This window comes from Heteronotia binoei, chromosome 16, assembly GCF_032191835.1.
Source record: "Heteronotia binoei isolate CCM8104 ecotype False Entrance Well chromosome 16, APGP_CSIRO_Hbin_v1, whole genome shotgun sequence".
Classification (NCBI taxonomy): Eukaryota; Metazoa; Chordata; class Lepidosauria; order Squamata; family Gekkonidae; genus Heteronotia; species Heteronotia binoei.
Genome location: NC_083238.1, coordinates 49,344,030 through 49,361,412, shown reverse-complemented (window position 1 = coordinate 49,361,412; position 17,383 = coordinate 49,344,030). Strand labels below are relative to the sequence as shown.

At 47.6% G+C, this 17,383-nt stretch overlaps 1 protein-coding gene across 1 annotated transcript in view; it reads left to right on the top strand.

The window, feature by feature from the left end:
- Window positions 1-17,383, top strand: part of LOC132585294 (aldehyde oxidase 3-like) — a 75,602-nt gene that overhangs the window by 30,169 nt on the left and 28,050 nt on the right. The window contains exons 16-21 of the mRNA XM_060257104.1: window positions 4,000-4,092; window positions 4,887-5,056; window positions 6,659-6,773; window positions 13,548-13,667; window positions 14,617-14,713; window positions 17,184-17,308. Of these exons, the coding sequence (XP_060113087.1) occupies window positions 4,000-4,092; window positions 4,887-5,056; window positions 6,659-6,773; window positions 13,548-13,667; window positions 14,617-14,713; window positions 17,184-17,308 (720 nt within the window). The remainder of the gene's footprint in view (window positions 1-3,999; window positions 4,093-4,886; window positions 5,057-6,658; window positions 6,774-13,547; window positions 13,668-14,616; window positions 14,714-17,183; window positions 17,309-17,383) is intronic.

Genomic DNA, 17,383 nt, shown 5'->3' with positions numbered 1-17,383 from the left:
GGCCAGAAAAAAAACAGGTGCCATCAGAAGGTCCACCAGTGAGGCCAGGACTACTAAAAGCCCGCCCACTGTGCCCCCCAAGCACCAAGAATACAGAGCATCACTGCCCCAGACATACAGTTCCAACAGTATGCTGTGGCTAATAGCCACTGATGGACTTCTGCTCCATGTTTATTCAATCCCCTCTTGAAGCTGTCTATGCTTGTAGCCTCCACCACCTCCTGTGGCAGTGAATTCCATGTACTAATCACCCTTTGGGTGAAGAAGTACTTCCTTTTATCCGTTCTAACCCGACTGCTCAGCAATTTCATGGAATGTCCATGAGTTCTCGTATTGCGAGAAAGGGAGAAAAGTACTTCTTTCTCTACCTTCTCTGTCCCATTCATAATCTTGTAAACCTACAAGACACATGTCATGAAAAGCTTCCTGTGAACCAGCCCTATCCTAGTCACCTGTGCCACCTGGTGGGCTTACCATATTCCTAAGTAAGAGCAGGACTAGACACCAGGGTTGCCTGACCCACTGTGGAGGCAGGGGTCCTCCAGCACCAGGCCTCACTGCCCCGTCACTGATCAACCTAACCTCCAAAAGAGAGAGCCCCAGCTAACGTGCAACAATGTGTCTATGTCACTGCCCATATGACTCTGAAGAGATGTCATCACAAGGTTGACGCTCTGGTATTTGAGCAAATAAACTCTGTGATTGAAGCCAAATTTACCATGGAGTTTGTGGCCAAATACCAGAGCACCACCCTGAAGTGATGATGTCACTTCCGGATCATGTGGGCAGTGATGTAAATATGCCACTGCACATCTGCTGGGCCTCCCTCCTGCTCCTGGTAAGTCCCCCCATCCCCTCCCCCCCAGATGCCAGAAGGGACCTGGCAACCCTACAGGGCACAAAGATGTTTCCTTCTACACATAGAGTTACGGAATCATAGAGTTGGAAATGGTCATACAGGCCATCTAATCCAAACCCTGTCCAATGCAGAATCATTCTAGAGCAGCGTTTCCCATTTGCAGGGTCGTGACCTGGTACCGGGCCATGGAAGCCTCAATACCGGGTCACAAGGAAAGCCAAAGCTAGCCCCATCCCCAGCAAAGCATGAGCTCTGCTCTGCTTTCTTTCCAGTCTCTCTGTTGTGCAGAGAAAAGCTAGCCTTGAAGACTGACGCAGGCTTCAAAGCCTGAGCTCCGTTTTCCTTCCTTCCATCCCCCGACGTCTCTGTGTTGTGCAGAGAAAAGCTAGACTTGAAGACTGACACAGGCTGCAAAGCCTGAGTTCCATTTTCATTGGAGACCTCTATAGAAGAAAGAGACAGGCTTTCCTGTATCCTGGCTCCACCCTCAAAGTCTCCAAATTTTAGTGGGCCATGAAGGAGAAGTGTAAAAATAACCGGGCCATCAGAGGGGGCAGAGTTTGGGAAACCCTGTTCTAGAGCACCCCGGACAAACGTTTATCCAGCTGCTTTTTAAAGAATACCAGTGAGCAGTCCTGGCCATTCCAGGGTACTAGGGTGAAACATTTTTCACTTTCATTATTGCCTTGGTCTGCCAGTTTGGTGTAGTGGTTAAGTGCGCAGACTCTTATCTGGGAGAACCGGGTTTGATTCCCCACTCCTCCACTTGCAGCTGCTGGAATGACCTTGGGTCAGCCAGAGCTCTGGCAGAGGTTGTCCTTGAAAGGGAAGCTGCTGTAAGAGCCCTCTCAACCTCACCCACCTCACAGGGTGTCTGTTTAGGGGGAGGAATATCTTGGGGGAGGAGATTGTGACTGCTTTGAGATTCAGAGTATAGGGCGGGATATAAATCCAATATCATCATCATATATTAGCAAGAGAAACTGTTTATCACTTGGGGGATTTCTGCTGTGATTAAAGGCACAAGGGCTAGCAAGGGTTTCTTTCTTGTGTCCTGTCAGCATCTCTACTATGGAGTACACATGTGCATAGCACAAACAGCCCCAAAGGTGGATAAGGAAGAGTGACCTTCCCTATAACATGGCCCTTCCTTTTCTGGCCCTGTTATAGAACACCACCCCCACAAACAGCTCCTGCACATTTGTATCTTGTTCTAGTTGCTCCATATCCATAGGGGAGAACTGTCTTGTATAAAGCAGACATTACTTCCAGTGCAAAGAAGCCACTGTGGGCTTTTGGGGCTCTGAGGTTTCAAGAATCAAAGTTCTCATCATCAGAAGGTATCTATCAAAGGGGGCTTTGACTCTCAAAAGCTCATCCCCTGGAAATCTTCTTGGTCCCTCAGTTGCTCCTGGACTTGAACCTAGTTGTTCTGCTGCAGACCAAAACAGCTACCCACGTAGGGTTGCCAAGGCCAATTCAAGAAATATCTGGGAACTTTGGGGGTGGAGCCTGGAGACTTTGGGGGTGGAACCAGGAGCAAGGTTGTGACAAGCATCATTGAATTCCGAAGGGAGTTCTGGCCATCACATTTAAAGGGACTGCACACCTTTTAAATGCCTTCCCTCCATTGGAAATAATGAAGGATAGGGGCACCTTCTTTTGGGGCTCATAGAACTGGACCCCCTAGTCCAATCTTTTTGAAACTTGGGGGGTATTTTGGGGAGAGGCACCGGATGCTATACTGAAACTCTGGTGCCTCTACCTCAAAAAACAGGCCCCCCCAGAGCCCCAGATACCTGTGGATCAATTCTCCATTATTTCCTATGGGAATAAGTATCCATAGGGAATAACAGAGTTCCCAGCAGACATTTCCCTCCCCTCCCCCTGCTTTCTGATGACCCTGAAGTGGGGGGAGGGCCTCCAAACCGGGGGATCCCCTGCTTCCACCTGGGGATTGGCAACCCTACACCCGTGTGATACATAAAACCCAGTAACTTATACTGGCCTTCATACAACTTAATTACTTATTGGCGGGGCTTTTTTTTGTAAAATAAGCCCAGCAGGAACTTATTTGCATATTAGGCCACATCCCAGATGTCATCATTGTTCTACACAGGACCTTTTTTGTAGAAAAAAGTCCAACAGGAACTTATTTGCATGTTAGGCCACACACTCCTGACACCAAGCCGGTCAGAACTGCGTTCCTGTTCAAAAAAAGCCCTGCTTGTCAGAATAGCAGAAATATTCTACTGCATAAACAGAAACTTCTTCACCACAGACAGGGGTGGAATTAAGGTTGCCAAGTCCTATTTAAGAAATATCTGGGGACTTTGGGGGTGGAGCCAGGAGACTTTGGGGGTGGAGCCAGGGGTGGAGCCAAGATCAAGGCTGTGACAAGCATCATTGAACTCCAAAGGGAGTTCTGGCCATCACATTTAAAGGGACGGCACACCTTTTCAATGCCTTCCTTTCATAGGAAATAATGAAGGATAAGGGCAACTTCTTTTGCGGCTCATAGAATTGGACCCCCTGGTCCAATCGTTTTGAAACTTGGGGGGTATTTTCGGGAGAGGCACTAGATGCTGTACTGAAAATTCGGTGCCTCTACCTCAAAAATCAGCCCCCCCAGAGCCCCAGATACCCGCAGATCAATTCTCTATTATTTTCTATGGGAATAAATCTACATAGGGAATAATAGAGTTCCCAGCAGATATTTCCCTCCCCTCCCCCTGCTTTCTGACGACCATGAAGCGAGGGGAAGGCCTCCAAACCAGGGGATCCCCTGCCCCCACCTGGGGATTGGCAACCCTAGGTGGAATTCTATCAGGAGCTCCTTTGCATATTAGGCCACATACCCCTGATGTAACCAATCCTCCAAGAGCTTACAAAAAAGAGCCTTGTAAGCCTTTGGAGGATTGGCTGCATCAAGGGGTGTGGTCTAATATGCAAAGTAGTTCCTGTTAGAATTCCACCCCAACCACAGGGTTATTTTGTGGCTTTCTGACAACGGTGACTGACTGTAACTATAAGAAAGCTGATGGGCTGTTTTTGAAAGAGCATGTTTTCTGTATAGGCCGGTTGTGAAAATATTGGTGTGACATTTTAAATGCTTTTTTAAATTGTCTTCCTTCCTTCAGTATCCATCCAAGTATCCTGACTTGCCAAAGGAAATCTTGAGTGCCTTAGACGAGTTCCATGATCATCCGCCACGAGGTGTGCAAGAATACCAGGTCAGTGGAGTTATCTTCTGAGCAATTCATCCCCAGGAAAAAAATGGTGCTATCTTTCTTAATAGACAGCATTGTTGATTCTGTTGTTTTCATCTGCCCCTCTTGGCTAGTAGGGTGATCTGTGACCAGGAGTAGAATAGGGTGTCCCCCGACACAGGAGACTACCTTTACCTTTTTACCTTTCTAAACCCATTGATTTCAATAGACTTGGCAAGATGCAACTCAGTTAGGAATGTACTGCAAAGCTTCCCGTGCAATCATATTCGATTTCGCCAGTCAAAACCTATTGAAAGTTAATTTTCTTAGTGTTGGGCTGAAACCAGCTAATAAACTAAAGTTTGTCATAAATTAGTGGCTAAATCCATGGTTCGTGAAGCAATGGTAACATACTGAAGAGCAACCACAGACTTCTGCAAATTTTGATGCAATTCATGGCGGTTTATGAAGAGCAGAAAGCAGGGGTTTAATTGGCTCCGAGCCATTTAAAGCCCTGTCTTCTGCTCTTCACAAAAAAAACAGCTGAGCTGTTTGGTTTAAATGGCTCAGACCATTGAAATCCCTGCTTTCTGCTCTCCACCATTTTCACAGGGAGCAAAAAGAAGGGGTTTAAACTTTAAATGGTTCATGAACCAGTGTATCGGCTGAACCACGAACCACAAACTGAACCACAAAAATATAGTTTGTGTCCATCCCTAAACTTTTACTTGCAGCCAAGTTTATTCAGAAAATAACACTACATAATACTCTACAATATGGACTATCTATATAGTAAGTGACTCCTTATTCTGTGGCAGGATGTCGACCCTCAGCAGCCTCCTCAGGACCCAGTGGGGCGTCCCGTCATGCATGAGTCTGGGATTAAGCATGCCACTGGTGAGGCCGTCTACACCAATGACATCGGTCCAATAGACGGACAGCTCTATATGGCGCCAGTGACCAGCACACGAGCCCATGCGAAGATTGTGTGAGTGATGAAATTAAGAGCTTGAATGACAAAACTGACCAAATGGAACCACAGGTCATGTTCTGTCTATATTTGTTTGCTTCGGGGTGGACTAAATAACAACCGAGTGATTGCAAATATAAAGCGGGTCTAAAGAGGGCATCTCAAAGCCCAGGTTTTCTTCCATATAGGCACACTGCAAGGTTGGTTTGTCTGAACTGTGCATCCAGGCTTGCATGCTCAGCCCAAACTGATCACCTGTTTCCAGGGGTGAAATTCTAGCAGGAGCTCCTTTGCATATTAGGCCACACACCCCTGATGTAGCCAATTCTCCAAGAGCTTACAAGGCTCCTTTTTGTAAGCTCTTGGAGGATTGCCTACATCATGGGGTGTGACCTAATATACTAAGGAGCTCCTGCTAGAATTCCACCCCTGCCTGTTTCTCTTTACAGCACTCAGGAAACATCTTGGGATTTCCCCTTATCGGGGTTTTGGGGTTTTTTTGGCAGCAGGAACTCCTTTGCATATTAGGCCACACACCCTGATGTAGCCAATCCTCCAAGAGCTTACAGTAAGCCCTGTAAGAAGAGCCCTGTAAGCTCCAGGAGGATTGGCTACATCAGGGGTGTATGACCTAATATGCAAAGGAGTTCCTGCTACAAAAAAAGCCATTACAAGCATTTGATGTGGAGGTACAAAAGGTTTTTAAAATGCAGGTACAATTTCTAACATCAGGAGTATGAGCAGTGTCTCATTTCAGTCAAACAGAACCATATGCCATAGTGCCTACGGGTGCCATGGCACCCATTGATACTTTTTCTGATGCCACCCATATGGGGCCTGGTAGGAGTTTTGCCCAGCAAGGCTTCTGATTAGCTATTGGAGATTTGATTAGTTGTGCAGATTTTTTAAAATGCTGCTTGGGCAGCAGCTGATACCTCAACACAAGGATCTATGTTTTGTTACTGAAGTTCAGCTGTGGCAATCATTTTGTGGCTGGCTGCACCTCCTGCAGCAACCATTTTGTTGCTGCACCGACCATGCCTTCTCAAAATTCCAAATGCACCCACAGAGAGCCAGTTTGGTGTAGTGGTTAAGTGCGCAGACTCTTATCTGGGAGAACTGGGTTTGATTCCCTGATCCTCCACATACACCTGCTGATGTGACCTTGGGTTAGCCGTAAATTCTCTCAAGGCTGTTCTGCTCAAGAGAAATTCTGAGAGAGCCCTCTTAGCCCCTCAGGGTGTCTGTTTGTGGGGAGGGGAAGGGAAAGGAGATTGTAAGCCTCTCTGAGACTCCTTCGGGTAGTGAAGGGCGGGGTATAAATCTAATCTCTTCTCTTCGCTTCTTCTCAAATTGGGTGGGGACTTTTGCCATATATTATTTAGGAAAACTATATATTTATTTTGCCTTGATTGTTCTGTTTGAATCATATACATTCAGGGGTTCAGTTTACCATTATGCCCTATTGTTACCCTCAGGGCTTTTTTTGAGCAGGAACGCAGTTCTAGCTGGCTTGGCATCAGGGGGTGTGGCCTAATATGCAAATGAGGTCCTGCTGGACTTTTCTACCCCAAAAAAACACCTGATCACCTGAATTAGAATCTTTGTATTTCTTTCCAGATCCATTGATACCTCTGAGGCCTTAGAAATTCCGGGGGTGGTTACTGTGGTAACAGCTGCTGATATTCCAGGGGAAAATGGCGATGAACATGAGAAAGTGTTGGCTGAAGATGAGGTACCTCTTGGTGTTGATTTCCCCCCCTTTTAAATACACTTTTTTTTGCCTGCCACACACACTAATTTACAGATATCCTGCTGTCACACCCTGGGCACCCCTCCCGGTGCCGCCGTCGCCCCTCCCGGGCACTCTGGGGCGTTCCCCCGGAGGTCTCAGAAACAGGGGTGGGAGCCAGGTTACTTCACCACCGGCCCCCGTTCCCCTCCTGGCTGTGCTGCGGCTCCTGTCCCTCTCTCTCGCGAGGCAGCCTCAATAAGCACCAGCCAGCTTCCTCCCCGACCTCCTGGCTGCCCTTCCCTTTATCCCCCGTCCCAATCCTCCCTCTTCCTGTGTTCCACCCCTCTCTGGCTCCTCCCCCCCTTCAAAGCCCCAGACGCCCGGGAGAGGCGAGCCGAGGCTGGGCTGCCTGGGCGTGCCTCGGGCGTCCTGGACCTCTGCAGCGCGCTGGGGTGAGGCGTCTCTCGCCGCCACGGGTCAGGCAGCTCTCCTCCTCCCTGCCCAGCGCTGGGCTTAGCTTCTCCCTCCTGTTCCCTGACGTCTTGCTCCGGCCAGGCTTCTCGGACCCGGAGACGGGCTCGGCGGCTGTGAGGTGTTGCTGTTGGCGCCCTGTCAGCCCAGGTGAGGGGTGGGGCCGCCCCGGGGGCTTGGGAAGGTGTGGGAGGCTCTCAGGGTGGCGACGGGGGCCGGGAGCGGCTGGCAGGCGCCAGGGGGTCCTCCTCACGCAGTCCTCGCCCGGGCTGGGCGGGACACCTGCTTATGTGAACACAGTTAGGCTAACAGAACAGAGTTGCTTTGGAGGAACAAAAGGGAAAATAACCACTAGTTGTAGTCCCCCCCCCACTTATTGTAGTATGGTTGAGAAAACTGCAACAAAATCATGGCTTGGGCCTGTAGTCTTCTAGAAGCCTAGGCCATGAGTGGTCCCCTCCCTGCCCTTCTCAGCCCATATGGAAGTAACCATATAGATCAGTGTCAGACAGTGGAATACCAAATCAACCAGACTTCGATTGGATACAAAGTTAAGGCTTTATTCGAAAATCCATAACATCTGAAGGAAGGAAGATTGGAACTGATACTTTGTTGTCTACTGAGGGGTGCTTTAAGGAGTTATACATCAAAGGTTTCTATGCAAAAGCCACATTCCTAAACATTGCTAGACCAAGGTGCTATGTTTCATACGGTTGCTGTCTCTTATCTCCTGTGGTTCCTGGTCTCACAGAAATGGCCAAACTGCCATCCTCGGATGTCGGAGCGGGAGTAGCAGAGTGAGGGAGATGACTTGCCCGACACAGGGCTTCAGGAAAGAAAATCAGGCAGACACGTGCAACTAGTGCCAAAAGGTGTATTAACATATATACACAACAAGTGCTCTCTTGTGCAGTCTATACAATATCACCTCCACGGACAAAGTGCTTCGCCTAACCACCATCTCACAGGGAGAGACCTGTGTGATGCACACACAGATCATATATAGTCCAAGCAGCCAATCCTGGCCGTGCTGACTCAGCAGATTGCATCACTTGGCTTCTGCCGGCTCAAGCCGGTCTGCTGATCAGGTCACTGTGACCTAGCCTGGCAGCTAGATCACCAGCTGTCATACTGTAGCTGTCAGACTGGGTTTATGTAGATTCTTGCTCCAACACACCTCCTAATCTATTTAAACCCAGTGCACCAAATCACTTTACACAGTTTACATACATGTCCACCAGCAACATTACAGTTCATATTTACGTAGCTCGGAACCCTTTCCGGAATTCGTTCAGGAACTCATCATGATTGTAAAACACATCATCGTGTTCCTGTTCAGCCAGCTCTTTCAGACGCTTGGCTTCAGCCTCCTTCTCCCTTGCCTCGCACTCTGCCACCCAGGCTTTCCATTTCTTAGCCTTTTCTTTTAACATTTCCTCAAATCCGGGTGGGTCTGGATTGACAGTCAGAGTGACATAGGGACACTTGTACCTAGCGGGACGTTGGCCTTTGGTGGACCTGGCAGACACCCGTGGCCCTGCGCTTGGACCAGCTTTGTCTTCTTCGGGTTGCTCTGTTCCCACCTCCTGGGCTGGTTGCTCTGCCCCTGTAATTGGGTGTTGAACCTCCTGACTCTCACACTTTACCTCCAGTTCCTGCATTTGAGGCTCTGCCTCCTGACTCTGCTCGTCGGGCTCTGTGCCAGCATTCGGCTCACCTTCTCCAGCCCCACTGGGTGCCACCTCCTGGGCTGGAGTTCTGGGCTGCGCTCCAACATCGTTATCGCTACTTGGCAGCAGGACAAATTGTTTCTGCAAGGAGTGCAACCTTGGCCAGCTGCTATCTTCATTGAACTGGGCACTCTTACTAAGTGTTATCTTGCTTTTGCTATTGCAGAAACGATAACACCTGGCCCTTGGCTTGTAGCCCAGAAAAATTAGGCTCTCTGCCCGGACATCCCCCTCCCCGCTACTCGTGGAGTGGATGCCAACCCGAGCCCGTGACCCAAAGACTTTTAAAGAACTCAAATCTGGGGTCTTGTTCAACAGTAACCTGTAAGGCACATTTTTCACAGTATTACACCAAACCCTATTTTGCAAAAAAACAGCTGCATGTATGGTTTCTGCCCAATAGGTCATTGGCAGTTGTGCATCCTCTAACATGCAATACATCACATTCTGCAATACAGCCCCATGCCCATTTTCTCGGGGCGTTGCCGGGTTCGTCAGACGGTGGGCAATGCCCTTGTTCTCCAGCCAACGTTTCATCTGGTTAGATAAAAATTCCCCCCCTCTGTCGGTTTGTACAGCCAGGAGATTTACCCCTAATTGTCTCTCCACTGCTTTGACCCACTTGGTGAATGTCTTATACACCTCAGACTTATGCACCATGGTGAAAACCCACGCGTACCTCGTGTGGTCGTCGGTGGCCACCAAGCAGTATCTCCTCCCCGACAGACTCTTTGGCAATGGGCCAATAACGTCTAAATGGACTAGTTCCAGGGCTCGTGTGCTTTCCCTTGAGCTTTCTTTAGCAACAGCACACGCCTTGCTTTTGGTCTTCTTGCAGACCTGGCAATCCAAGTAACATTTGCAAGGATTTACTTTCAAACTAGGCACAAGCTCCAGGGTTTTCTTTAACGCCCTAAATCCGCAGTGCCCAAGTCTCCTATGGAGCAAATGTATACAATTATTGTGCACAGGCTCATTCGACACCTGAGCCACCTGGGCACAATCACTCTGGACCACATACAGTTTACCTTCCCTCTTTCCTGTCACAAGCAACTTTCCCCCACCTCCCAGGATTTTGCAGCAGGTTTTCTCAAATCTCACCTGGTATCCCTGGTCAAACAGTGTGCTAACACTCAACAGGTTAGACTGCAGTGAGGGTACATACAACACATTTTGCAACATACATTTCAGTGCAGGAAATTCCACATTGCCTGAGCAAACAGAATTGGCAGTGGTCCCATCAGCCAATCTCACATACTTATGCTCAGGACTGTCAATGTTTTTCAACAACTCCTTCTCGCAGCAGAGATGGCTCGTTGCCCCGGAGTCTAAAATCCAAGCAGACCCTGTGCTCTCTACTGCAGACGTGACCAGCCGGGTTGCTTCCTCACACGGGCTGGCGGTCCTCCGCTCTCGCCGCACACGCCCCCGCCTCTTCTCCCTCTCAGGGCAAGCTCGGAGCAGGTGCTGCGACGACCCGCATCCATAGCAGCGACGGACTGCAAACGCAGTCGGCTCCACTTCCTCCACCTTCGGACGCCTGCCAGCAGCAAAAGCTGGCTCATTCTTGGCTATCTTCCCGGACACACCGATAACAGCACGCTGCCCGGCCGACACCCCCGGACAGCTCACGGCCGCAATTCTCTCTTGGAAGTCAAGCAGGTGGGCACAGACGTATTCCATGGTCAGGGTCGCTACGTCCACCGTCTCCAGAGAAGTTATCAGGGGAGTGTACTCAGGTGGCAACGACGACAGCAAAATGTACACTCTGTCGTCTGGAGCTACAGTCTTGCCTCTTGCCTCCAGCTCAACGAAACAGTCCGTTAGCCGTTTGATGTGATCTTTCACACACCCTCCAGCCGGCATAACGGTGCGGAACATCCTCCTTGTCAAGGCCATGAGGGAACCAGCAGTGGTGCTAACATGCACCGCACTCAACGCGTCCCAGGCAGCCTTGGGAGTGTCCTTCCCTCGCACATAAACCAGCTGGTCATCTCCTATAGACAGCACTATGTTGGCCAGTGCCTTATCCGATAACACAGTCTCGGCAGGAGATAAGTCAGCAGGGGGGTTACTCACGAACAGCCATTGCCCTTCACGCTTGAGGTAGTGTTGCATTCTCAGGCTCCACACCGCGTAGTTGGCTGAGGTGAGCTTCTCAACGGCTACTCCAAGCTGTTGCTGAGCCATCGTGCCGACTCCTCCTCACAGCTGGCTGCCGACGTCCCTCTGGCTCTCAAACAGAGAACGGTGGTGCTTCTGTGTCCTTCACCGGCGTTCCTCGCCTCCGGCTCTTTCCAAACTCACAGTCAGCTCAACTCTCAACTCTCTCCTCCGCGCAGCGGAACCGCCCTGGGCCCATAACCCTGTCGGAGCGGGAGTAGCAGAGTGAGGGAGATGACTTGCCCGACACAGGGCTTCAGGAAAGAAAATCAGGCAGACACGTGCAACTAGTGCCAAAAGGTGTATTAACATATATACACAACAAGTGCTCTCTTGTGCAGTCTATACAATATCACCTCCACGGACAAAGTGCTTCGCCTAACCACCATCTCACAGGGAGAGACCTGTGTGATGCACACACAGATCATATATAGTCCAAGCAGCCAATCCTGGCCGTGCTGACTCAGCAGATTGCATCACTTGGCTTCTGCCGGCTCAAGCCGGTCTGCTGATCAGGTCACTGTGACCTAGCCTGGCAGCTAGATCACCAGCTGTCATACTGTAGCTGTCAGACTGGGTTTATGTAGATTCTTGCTCCAACATCGGAGGCATTTTATCTTCAAAGGGAGGTTGCCTTTGTTAGTTTCAGGGAAAGGAATGTTCACATCAGTATTAGTAACAAACTATGCCTCTACTTTGATATGCAAGGTCTTTTCTCATGGTTAGTATCAAAGGTTAGAAAATGGAGTCAGTTAAGCTAAGCATTTCATCACAGTCATTTTCCAGTGTCTGACAATGAGGACTAAAAGCCCCAAGACTCTTGGATCCAGTCCTCATGACAGAACCGTTTTTTGTAGAAAAAGTCCAGCAGGAACTCATTAGCATATTAGGCCACACACCCTTTTGCCAAGCCAGTCAAAACTGCGTTCCTGCTAAAAATAAAATTAAATTTTTAAAAAAGCCCTGACTCATCATAAGCATATCCAGGGGTGGAATTCTAGCAGGAGCTCCTTTGCATATTAGGCCACACACCCCCTGATGTAGCCAATCCTCCGAGAGCTTACAAGGCTCTTTTTTTGTAAGCTCTTGGAGGATTGGCTACATCAGAGGGTGTGGCCTAATATGCAAAGGAGCTCCTGCTAGAATTCCACCCCTGACCATATCAGTTGTGTTCTGCTAGTATCACAGAGGAATGCAATTGATAAAACTTTATATGGATTTGAGGCCCCATGTCTAAAGTTACGCTAGAGGGCAGCAACCTTCCCCATCTGAAACCCTGATGGGTGTGCTGTGAGGATTCCCTAATTTATCCAGCCACCAAACTCACTGAGGAAAACATCTGAGATGTAGCACAGCAAATGTAATTTTAATTGTAAATGATGGTTTTAAATATGATGGTTTTTATTTAATGAGTTATTTATCAAATTGTATTGATGTTTTATTGTAAACTGGAATTTATATGTTGTGAGCCGCCCTGAGCCTGCTTCGGCGGGGAGGGCGGGATATAAATAAAATGTATTATTATTATTACTTTGTTGAGGCTTGCAGCAACTTCTGAAATGTTGAAAAAGGATCATATAGCAGCATTTCTTGTGATTACCCTAGAAAGCTGGCTCAGTCAGGGAACTTTTCCACATGACTTTGTCTGCTGAGGTACCAAGATATGTTGCAGGAAATTCTATCAACGTAAGAGCCACATAGAATAAATGTCAGATGTTTGGGAGCCGCAAGACATGAAAGTCAGATATTTGAGAGCTGGGAGGAAGGAAGGAATGAAGGAAGAAGGGGGAGGGATGAAGAGGTGGAAAGAAGGCAACTTTACCTTAATGCATTAAAGACCCTGGAGAAGTGATTTAAAGAGAGAAATGTATTCTCCAAGCCAGCTGACAGGGTGGTGGACGCTTTGAAGAAGAAGAAGAAGATGATATTGGGTTTATATCCCGCCCTCCACTCCGAAGAGTCTCAGAGCGGCTTACAATCTCCTTTACCTTCCTCCCCCACAACAGACACCCTGTGAGGTGGGTGGGGCTAGGGAGGGCTCTCACAGTTTGAGAGCCAAACAATATGTGTGAAAGCCACATGTGGCTCCCGAGCCACAGTTTGGCCACCCCAGGCCAAATATTTTCTCCAGGGGAACTGATCTCTAGTCTGGAGATGAGCTGTAATTCTGGGGAATCCCCAGGTCCCACCTGGAGGCTGATATACCTAGCTTAGTACTTTGCAGGGTAACCTTGCATTAGACAAATCGCCTACCAGAGAAACGAGGGACCTCAGAATTACTCAGAACACAGTTTGCAAACTGATTCCTTAAGAACAAAAGGTTTATCAGAGCAGATTAAAAAGAGTTTTCTTGCTGCCATTGAATTTAAGCAGTTCACCTTACTTTCTTTTGCTTCATTATGCCATGCAGGTGATATACATCGGTCACATTATCTGTGGCGTGGTCGCAGAGACCTATGAGATTGCAAAGGAAGCCACCAAAAAAGTGAAGATAGAGTATGAAGATCTAGAACTGATTCTGACAATTGAGGTAAAAGCTGCTGTTGTTTTATGGATCTGCATAACATTTTACTTTCACTGGCTTAACTTTTGGAGTAGATCCCCTCTTGTCCAGCAGGGGGAGCTGCAGCAGAAACTCTCTAAACGTTTGCAAGGTATCACAGTCAACAAGAAACTGGATACATAGCTCCAGGACAAAGAACTGAGGAAGAAGAGAGGAAACTGTAGCCCTGTGGCACAGAGTGGTCAGCTGCACAGTACTGCAGTACAAGCTCTGCTCTTGACTTGAGTTTGATCCTGGCGGAAGCTGGTTCAGGTAGTCGGTTCATCCTTCTGAGGTCGATAAAATGAGTACCCAGCTTGCTGGGGGGAAATTGTAGATGACTGGGGAAGGCAATGGCAAACCAACATTTTAAAAGTCGGCCATGAAAATGTTGGAAATGACTGGTGCTTGCACAGGGAACTACTTTTACCAACTGGATTTTGCGAGTTCACACAGTAAAGTCCACTTGGAAAGTGCATTGAAAGTGGATTGAAAGAGCATTATTTAGTGTATGTGATTGCAACCAACGTTGATCAAAAAATCTGCCCAGTAGGGGTCATGTACAAGGAGCATGTTACTACAACCTTCTTTAAGAAAAGAAATCCATGGAGATCTCATGAGAGTATGCTATGACATTTTGGTGGTACCATGAAATGCTACTCCTGGTGATGCGACTGACCAGGGGTGAAATTCTAGCAGGAGCTCCTTTGCATATTGGGCCACACACCCCTGATGTAGCCAATCCTCCAACAGCTTACAAGGCTCTTTTTTTGTAAGAGGATTGGCTACATCAGGGGTGTGTGGCCCAATATGCAAAGGAGCTCCTGCTAGAATTCCACCCCCTGGGAATGACTTTGTTGGAATCAGTGGTTTCCCACAGGAAGGAGAAATTGGTGAAAATTACCTTCACTGTGTGGAAACATGTTTTCACTCTCAGGATGCCATCCAGCATAATTCATACTTTGGAGAAGAAAAAAAACTAGAAAAAGGAAATCTTGAGGAAGCATTTCGCACAGTTGACAGAATCATCGAAGGTAAGTCTATTGGACGGGGTCTTAGTGATCTTGCAGTGCTTCTGTTATAGGTCACATCCAGGAGTGGAATTCTAGCAGGAGCTCCTTTGCATATTAGGCCACACACCCCTGATGTAGCCAATCCTCCAGGAGCTTACAAAAAAGAGCCTTGTAAGTTCTTAGGGGATTGGCTACATCGGGGGTGTGGCCTAATATGCGAAGGAGCTCCTGCTAGAATTCCACCCCTGGTCACATCATAGTACATTCACTTATGCACGAGCTTTTCTCCCATATCTCAATAAGCTCCCTGGCGGCTATCTGATAAGAGCTCACATTCAAATAACAAACTTCTGTGGATGTACCCTTAGTTCGTCTGGGATGTACCCTTAGTTAGGGCTGCCTGATCCCTGCTGGCCACCATTTGGGGGGGTGGAGATTTGGGGGTGGAGCCTGGGGAGGATGGGGACCTCAGTGGGGTACAATGCCATAGAGTCCACCCTCCAAAGCATCCATTTTCTCCAGTGAAACTGATCTCTGTAGCCTTGAGATGAGCTATAATTCCAGAGGATCCCCAGGCTGGCCTGCTCTAGTCTCCTTTAGCGTCAGCAAATATTGGGACCATGAAAAATAGCAAACTCTCTGCATTTACAAAGTAATACAGTATAATTAAACAGTCTTCCCCAAATCACCTTCAGTTTCCAATAGGTTTAAAGGTGCAATACAATAATGCAGTTGAAAAACCATCCAGCATAACTACGGCCCACAAATCATAATAATTTTCTAATAAGTTCCGACAATAAAAGATCCGGTCCAATTTCGTTTCAGATATACTATCCTTCTCCAAGGGACCATCTTGTCATGTTCATTGGTTCTGTAGACTTGAAGTGCCAAAATCTCCCGGCATTCTGTGATTGTTTGTATTTATTTATGGAACGCCTCTACCAATTTCTATCTGTCACGCTACTGAATGCTGACGGATAGAAATTGGTAGAATTTCACAGAATGCCGGGAGATTTTGGCACTTGAACACATGAACACGACAAGATGGTCCCTTGAAGAAGGATAGTATATCCAAAATGAAATTGGACCAGTTCTTTTATCGTTGGACCTTATTAGAAAATTATTATGATTTGTGGATAGTAGCTATGTTGTGCACCAGATGGTTTTTCAGCTGCATTATTGTATTGTATCTTTAAACCTATTGGAAATTGAAGGTGATTTGGTGAAGACTGTTTAATTATACTGTATTACTTTGTGAACGGAGAGAGTTTTCTATTTTTCCAGTCTCCTTTAGCTGCAGGTCTTCGTTGTTGTTCTTTTTAGCTTGGACTGCCCTTGTTGGTCCTTGGCTGTTTTTGCATGGTTCATCTCTGTCCTCCTATTTGTGATACGGACTACTAAAGATTGGTTCAATTTGACCCTTTCTTCTGTAATTGCTGTGAGGTTCTCATGCTGTTTGCAGATGGATTTACATGAGGTCACTGCCAACTGGTTGCACTCCAGTTTATTTTTCCACGGTTATTCTTCCAGACCAGATTTGTGGCAGTTTTTTTCTCATACAACACAAACATATCACAAGCAAGCCACATATAGGCTAGCAAAGTCCTATTGAGGCATTAGGGCTTCTGTCCTTATCCTCTAACCAATCCTAGGAGAGCCAGTTTGGTGTAGTGGTTAAGTGCGTGGACTCTTATCTGGGAGAACCGGATTTGATTCCCCACTCCTCCACTTGCATCTACTAGCATGGCCTTGGGTCAGCCATAGCTCTGGCAGAGGTTGTCCTTAAAAGGGCAGCTGCTGTGAGAGCCCTCTCCAGCCCCACCCACCTCACAGGGTGTCTGTTGTGGGGGAGGAAGGTAAAGGAGATTGTGAGCCGCTCTGAGACTCTTCGGAGTGGAGGGCGGGATATAAATCCAATATCTTCTTCTTCTCTCTTGTTATTACCTCTTTTTCTTAAAGCTTCCAGTTCTACAATTACTACTTCAGCTGTGAAGCTGATGTCCTGGCGTTTCTGAATGGATATTTGATATAGAGATGGGGAGGCTTTGATTAATGACCAAGATTGTTAAACACCTAAGAAATTCAAAGTTGTCATTCAGGTTTTGCCAGGAGATGGGGTGATCTCCAGTGTTCCCTCTAAGCTGGGTTAGTGTGAGCTAGGTCACAGTTTTTTAGCCTCTGGCTCATGCATTTTTGTCTTAGCTCAGGAAGGATGACCCCAGAGCAAACTAATTTATGCAGCAGCCAAATTGCTCATGCACAACTTTAATGGCAGTAGTTCACAAAGTAGAATTTTCTCTCACAAGATTTCACAGCTTAGAGGGAGTATTGGTGATCTTGATATTAGGTCCCATAATAGTATTACCTATGTATACGTGGGGATAACATGTTCAGATGCCATCCTTTACAAAAGTTTTAGGGCAGATCAGTTACTTGGGGGAACAGATGAGACCAGCTTCAGGTCCTTCCCTCTTCCATTTGATTTTCACAGGTGAAAGCAATGTTGGTGGGCAAAGCCATTTTTTCATGGAAACAAACTCTAGCATTGCCGTTCCAAGAAAAGAGGATGATGAAATGGACATATATGTCTCCACCCAGGATGCTTCACATGTACAGGTAGCTCAAACTCAAATTGTTAGAAGGCCTGGAGACTGGAGCTGATAGCAATTGTTTTTAGAGTGCTAAAGAGTC